This window comes from Pagrus pagrus (genome assembly GCF_965226575.1).
Source record: "Pagrus pagrus genome assembly, chromosome: 22".
Classification (NCBI taxonomy): domain Eukaryota; kingdom Metazoa; phylum Chordata; class Actinopteri; order Spariformes; family Sparidae; genus Pagrus; species Pagrus pagrus.
In genome coordinates, this window is record NC_140204.1 from 1,468,111 (window position 1) to 1,475,372 (window position 7,262).

Here is a 7,262-nt window from a genome sequence, read left to right on the forward strand (position 1 = left end):
TGAAAACCATCCTGAAGTTATTTCTAACATTTTAAGAGACATTATAGAGAAGTATCGACAGAGACACCAGCATGACAACACACCGGAGGCACAGTAAGGTTTGTGTCAGGGTTGTAGTTGTGTTTCAATCCACCAGAGGGGGCTGACCGTGCACTCAAACACAACTGACTGCTGTAGTGACACAACATCCTCTATATACACACATATATATACTTCTTTACATACTGAACACTAGTATGACACTGAGGAGATACCAGATACCAGATAGATGATGTCAACCTGAGTTAGTGTAAGAATCTATCAAACAGTCGATTAATTGATTCCTCAACATAAACCAGCAGAGACCAGCAGAGACCAGCAGAGTCCAGCAGAGACCAACAGAGTCCATCAGAGACCAGCAGAGTCCATCAGAGACCAGCAGAGACCAGCAGAGACCTGGTAGTCGTCCTTCCTCAGTCTCTGACTCTCCTGGAAGTCAACGGTCGAGTCGTTTTGATACATTTTGATGCCGAACTCTTAAATATTAAATCTTTTAGTCACTGGCGTTATTCAGGCGCCGTTTTGTGAGACCAGATTAATCACAGCGCTGTTTGACAGTGAAGAGTGAGACGACACAGATGTGAGTCAGATATAACAAAGAAAAACAGAATAAAACAAACACGTGACAGCAGCAGAAGCAGACTGAAGACTTCAGAGGTGATCAAGTCTCGTATCAGATTCAGATCATGTCATCAGATTTTAAAGGGGAGGTGTTTGACCTTTGACCTCCAGGCAGCTGGAGATGGACGCAGACAGCTGACAGAGTGTGTGTCTCAGCTGAAGACACACTCAGAGCTTTCTGTCTCCGACCGGCCGGCCGACAACATGGACAACCTGTTTAACCCCAGGTACGACCACAAACCTTCTCCTGAGTGTGTTTGATTTGTTTTATGAAGGCGTCCTCAGTGTGTGTTAGTGTTAAACAAAGATCACGACGAGCTGGACTCATTAAAGAGGTTAAGTCAGAGCTGAAGTCTGTTTGTTCAGCCAAAGTTGTGTAAAAATGTCCTTTGTATGTTGGAATTCATCTTTTTGTGTGTTTTCTTTACTATCTTTATCCTATGTTATTTATACTTACTGAAGTCCATTTAATCTTTAATCTGTCCTTTGGACGGAGAAAGATTCATTTATTGTTTTAAAGAACTCTGAGGAGATTTAGCACATTGAAGACGCTCGTTTCTCTTAAAATTATTTTTTCTGTTGTTGTTTTGTTTTTCTTTGCTCCATTATTTCATTTTGTGTAAAGACCAGCGATCTACTCAACTTCTGTAATGTAAGGTGCTCGTATTGTACTCTAAGGCTGTATATACTTTCCAGATCAAGATTTTAAATGTTAAATATATAAGGTTTTTTTCAGAAATATGCAGTTATATATAAAACTGCCCAAAACTAAACACAACTTTGGTTGAATTTTCTGCTCTACTTTGACATTCAGATGCAGAATTCTGAATAACATTCAAATAATAAATATTTCATGAATAACTTTGACTTTTTGGAGATATTTTGCATAAGAAGTACATTTACTTGTAATACTTTAAGTCCATTGTCTGCTAGCACTACATGTACTTGTACCACAGTATTGTTTCATTGTGATATCACTGTGTTGACTTGACTTTACTACTGGAGTCGTCGGTTTGTCTTGTTGCAGCTGATGTTATTTATAGCAGCAGGCCGACTGCAGCTGTTGTGTCTCTCTGCATTTCAGTAGTTTAACAGCTGCTGCACGTGTGTGTGTGTGTGTGTGTGTGTGTATTAATTACATTGTGAGGACGTTTGTTCACACACGTATAGTGTGAGGACCCAAATACGATCTGGGGACAAAAGGTCCCCACAAGGCCAAGTGTTATGAGACTATTAATCTATACTAAAATATTTGTATATTTATTATGATATCATTTTTTAAAAATCAAATTAACATAAAAATAAAGGTTTTCAACATGTCTTTTCCCAGCCTGTGTGCTGCCTTCTCTTCGTCAGGTTAGGTTGGACACGTTAGCTTCTCGTGCAGTAAAGTTCACCAGCAGCATCAATTGAAACATTTTATCTGAGTGTTTTAGGGGGATTTTCCCTTTAATAATAAGCTTGTGTAGATAAGAGTGTCAGTGTCAGCTCAGTGTGTTTGTGTATGTAAATGTTAACCAGCTGACGGTAAGGCAGCAGATTTCTGTTTATCATTATGCAAATAGGCTGGTTTCAGTGTGTGTGTGTGTGTGTGTGTGTGTGTGTGTGTGTGTGTGTGTGTGTGTGTGTGTGTGCAGTACTTTGATGGTAATAATCTTTATGTTCCTTCATCACAGATAACATCCATCAAAACTTCAGTGTCGGCTCTTTCTATGCTTTCATGTCTCAGTTCAAACGCCAAAGTCTCGACTTTATTTTGGAAAGAAGAATTCAGATCTTTTACTTCAACGAAACGACGATATAAAATACTTTAATACTCCATTACAAGTCGAGATGGAGCTACTTTTATCTACTTTATAGTCGTAAGCGTTGATCCATTCTCAATCTGCCAAAATCTGACTGTAAAAATATTATTATGCATCGCAGTCATTATTAGATAAAACTCTATTTATAATTTAAATCAACTGAGACATTTCTAGAAGTGTCTGTGGTGACAGAACCAGAGAGACACTGTCAGGAAGTGAAAGAGGGTTTATATTTGTACCCTCTAAAGTACACCTTTTGTACCCTTGACATTTGGTACTTACTGTATTTGTATCCATGTTGTTTGTACGTTAAATTGGACCCTTAACTAAAGAGGACAAACGTTGATCTTGTAAAAAGGGTACACTTAGAGAACGCGGTACCTGTATGTACCTTTTTGGCCCTTAAAAGCTGCACACAGTCACCTTGAGGTCCAATATTTGGTCCCAGGCCGACAGGTGTGTGTTGTAATCCACCTGTCCATCTGCAGTCAAACAGGAAGTGCTTTGAAGCGCCTTGAAACAACAGGATTCATTTCATCTCTGCTCTGATACATAAATCAAGCCCCAAACAAACTTCCCCTCTCAATTAATTCTGACATTTAATGGCACTAACGTCGACATCCTTCCTCGGAGATATCATCTATATAAACGTTTGATCGGCGTGTTGATGACATCACTGACTGTCAGTCGGACCATAAAGTCATTCTCACTCTTTAATTTACATTTAAACGCGTCACATTTGCATGAGACATGTTGATAAAAAGATACAGAAACATTTGTGACATCTTCTCTCAGCTGATTAAATCTCCGGTTCATTCCTCCTTCATGTCATCAAAGTCCTGTAAACACTGAGGACCCGTTGTTACAGACGAGCGGAGGTGGACTCAGTGTTTACGTCGTTGATGCTCGGTGCTCGCACAGTGTTTACCTGATGTTGAATTTATAATATCACTGTCTTGTTGCTGCTTTTTTTTCATAATTCTACAAAATGTCTGTAATTCTTTATTTCTGGGCACTGAACAAAAAAACAACAGCAGCATGATGCTGATGTCCCGATGTAGGATTTTGGATAGCATGCCACAAACAGCAGAGGTGTGATGTGTGACACAGCAGCGTCAGTGTCTTGTGTTGGTGTCAATGGCATAAAAAAGATCTCTAGATATTAGGATAATATCTTTATCATGAATACTTTAGTCCATGATAATCGTGTGTTGAGAAATATGTCAGTATGTAACCCTCTTGACTTTCTGTCTCTCAGCCTGGAAGCTGCTCTCAAGAAGCTCGATCCAGAGGACGGCGAGCAAATCGTGGAGTATTTCAAAACTCACGCCCTGCTGTCGAGAGAGAAAGCACGTAAGAGCCAATACACACACGTTACACACCAATTAAATACATGATCAATAATAATCGTGATGATCCCAAACATGAAAACCCCTCTTCTGTAAATGACCCAAGACCTTTGATTAGCTGTTTTAATCCTAATCAATCAGAAACCTGCAGGAAACACTGAGAATACAATATCAATAAAGGACCGTTCAAATATCAATTAATCAAATTAATATTATAATATTTGATATTCATATTGTCTTTATTTCATGCTCAAATTTAGGCTTGTACATGTGTGACTGAGACAAAAAATGAATGTTCAAGCAGGTAATGCGCCCCCTTGTGGAGGATTTTACATCTATGTGTGTGTTTTAGTGCTGCAGGCGTCGGTCAGAGATCAGAAGAAGCTGCTGGTGGAAAACGGCAAACTGAAGAAAGACATCGAGCAGCTGAGAGTTCAGCTGCAAGACAAACAGAGGAGACGCACCGGTACACACACACACACACACACACACACACACACACACACACACACACACACTGAACCCTACTCTGGTCTTAAAGCCTTAAAACAAGTCTTAACCCTTAAACAGCTCTTTCAAGTCATATATGAGACTTGGGGGTACCTCGATATTTTTTGGAAAGTGAGAACTTAAATTCACGTGAAGACGTTTTGATAAGTGTGTCCCCACTTTTCAAAAAGTCTTCACTTTGCATATAAGTTGTTCATATTTCATCCACAATCTCCTCACTTTTGAACACTGTCCTGCCTCTCGCGGTGTGACACTGCAGCCGGTCCTCAGAGACAGAAACAGAAACACTCGAACAACTGGAGCTGATTTCCCTCCGAGCTGGTTCAGTGTCGACTGCGGTCGGATTTAAATAACAGAACCAGACTGAATTATTTTCACTAAGTAAGAACTTTATTAAGTCAAAACCTTTTGGAGATTCGTCCGAGAGATAAAAACTAACTTCCAGATTCATTTAATTAAATTCCTGCTTTTATTTGCTGATAAAAGTTAAAGACAGTTTTTCTCTTTCAGTCAAGGCTTTGTTCTCCCCGCCTCCCTCCACCATAAGCCCCGCCCCTACAACACCTGTCAATCAACCCCCCTCCCCTGCAGGAGCAACAGCTGCTGTTCCAACAAACCCTCCTCCCCCCTCCTCACACGACCAGAGAGAGAGACACAGCAGGAGGAGGCGAGGAGAGAGGAAAGGTGAGAGGAAACTATGAGGAAAGGAAGAAAGGAAGCAGGCGAGGAAACGACTGACATCACCTCTCTCTCTCTCTCTCTCTCTTAGCTCGTCCCACCCCTGACGCTCTCTCCTTGGGGGTGGAGCCTCGGGTCGACGTGTCGCGACTGGACCTGCGGGTTGGACGGATCATCAGCGTCCGGCGCCACCCGCTGGCCGAGGCCCTGTCCGTCCAGGAAGTGGACCTGGGAGAGAACGCCCCCCGCATGGTCGTCAGCAAGCTGGGGGCAAAAACACACCTGGAGGAGGTAACAACACTTTATTATAAACATGTTACAACTTTATTATAAAACTTTATGAAATATTTTGAGCTTAAAAAAAAAGTACTTACAGGTATTTCCCCTCTCTCTCTCTGCAGCTCCAGGGCGCCCTAGCTGTGTTGCTATGCAACGTCAAGGCCTGTAAAGTGAGGGGCGTGGTCTCTAAGGCCCGCCTCCTCTGTTGCTCCACCTCGGATGATGTCAGCGAGATGCTGGTCCCGCCCACAGGCTCCGCCCCTGGAGACAGAGTTACCTTCAACAACTACCCTGGTAACCATGAACATAAGTAGCGGACATGGCCGCCGTGATGGCCTGCTGAGATCCGCACTCACTCTCCAGGTAATCTTGACACCTTCTCTGTGTGTGCTCAGGTGACCCGGACAGAGAGCTGCAGTCCAAGCAGAGGATCTGGGAGCTTCTTCAGCCCGACCTGCAGGTCGACTGCCGCGGCATGGCCAACTACAAGGGCTGCAGATTTGAGGTGAAGGGGAAGGGACTGTGCAGGGCGCCGTCCCTCACCAACTGCATCATCAGATAGACAGCGAGGGGCCACGGCGTACAGGACGACACGTCCCCAAGAGATGGTGTACCAGCTAACAAAGACCTAGCTCGTTAGCGGCTAGTGCTGTTAGCTTACAAAAGAAGACAAAATGAATTGAAATTGATTTAATTTCAGTTGCATCATTCTTGTTTATTGATTAAAAACTCATTTAACAACAATCGTCTGTTTTCTTCAGTGTTCTTGATCATATATGACCTGAGGAGAGGAGTAATCTAATGTAGCTAAGTACATTTACCCACCTTCTGGTACAATTTGAGGTAGTTCACCTGAGTATTTCCATGTTCTGCTACTTTATACTTCCACTCCACTACATTTATTTGATAACTTCAGTCACTAGTTACTTTACAGATTACATGCTGCATCAGAGACAAAGTAAAACATCCAAAATATTATATATTATATTTTTTAATCATCAATTGTAATTTAAAATGAGTGATGAAAAATAAAGTAAATATATAGATTTAACATCAGATACTTTAAGACTTTTACTCTACTAAAAGTTTGTAGTTCCTGTGTGTGGTTCCTCTTTAAAGTTCAGAGTGAGACCTCTGTCCTGACTGTCAGAGCTCTGTGATGGTTCCTGGCTGAGAGGCGGAGCAGTTGCTCTCTCAGCGGTCGTCCTCTGATCGACGGCCAATCACAGCTGTTGTCCAAGAACAAGACTCCTCCTCCCACCTGTTCAGCTAGAGCTCTCAGCCAATCAGTGGTCTGTGTCAGGTAGACTGACTGGCTAAGCCCCACCTCCTTCAGGTGGTCGGTGTGGGTGAACACGAGCAAAGCGTGACGACGCCACTCTGGACCGAAGAGCTTCTGAAAACACACAAAATACACAAAATATACAAAATCAACTAAAAAAATCACATTACAGTGTGTGTTTATGTGTGTGTGTGTGCGTGTGTGTGTGTGTACCTCCACATCTTCCTCCAGGTGTGTGTTGCCGTGTGTCAGGTCAGCCCTCACAACGAGCACAAGCACGTGCACGCCATCGGGGCAGAGCTCATGCACGATGCGTGGGCGGGGCACCACAGGGGGCGTGTCGACCACCCTCAGCATGAGGTCAGACTCCGCCCCCTGTCTCCTGAAATATCCCTGGAAATTTCGTCTGAGCACCTGACAGTCCGTCGTCACGCAGAGTCCAGAGGTGCAGCTACCTGTTGGGAATTCTTCTCCACCTGTCGAACACACGATTTATAAATAAATGGTTTTAATTACGGTCTGAATGATAATCAATCCCATTTCCACCACACAGGATGTAAACACTGGCTAGCTAGCATGCTATTTCTTAACTGTATGTAATGGGTTGTGCAGTGGAGCTGATACGGTGCATTATGAGCAGCAGTTGCCCTGTTAAACACACCGCCCTCTTCAGCTGTTGCAGCTGCAGTGTCTCTGGGC

The 7,262-nt window shown here is 42.9% G+C and overlaps 2 protein-coding genes across 2 annotated transcripts in view; one reads left to right on the forward strand and one right to left on the reverse strand.

The window, feature by feature from the left end:
- The first annotated feature begins 755 nt into the window (after positions 1-755).
- On the forward strand, positions 756-6,025 carry aimp1b (aminoacyl tRNA synthetase complex interacting multifunctional protein 1b). The gene is made up of 7 exons (XM_084343969.1): positions 756-887; positions 3,724-3,818; positions 4,167-4,280; positions 4,835-5,008; positions 5,094-5,293; positions 5,404-5,575; positions 5,677-6,025. The coding sequence occupies exons 1-7, from the start codon at positions 865-867 to the stop codon at positions 5,841-5,843; spliced, it is 945 nt and encodes a 314-aa protein (XP_084200095.1). The 5' UTR covers positions 756-864; the 3' UTR covers positions 5,844-6,025.
- A 373-nt stretch (positions 6,026-6,398) lies between these two features.
- The window catches only part of LOC311251798 (GTPase IMAP family member GIMD1-like), a gene marked incomplete at its 5' end in the record, with an annotated part of 4,647 nt that continues 3,783 nt past the window's right edge, over positions 6,399-7,262 (reverse strand). Inside the window, 2 exons of the mRNA XM_084344441.1 lie at positions 6,399-6,677; positions 6,777-7,039. Coding sequence (XP_084200567.1) covers positions 6,402-6,677; positions 6,777-7,039 — 539 coding nt within the window. The 3' untranslated portion in view covers positions 6,399-6,401. The remainder of the gene's footprint in view (positions 6,678-6,776; positions 7,040-7,262) is intronic.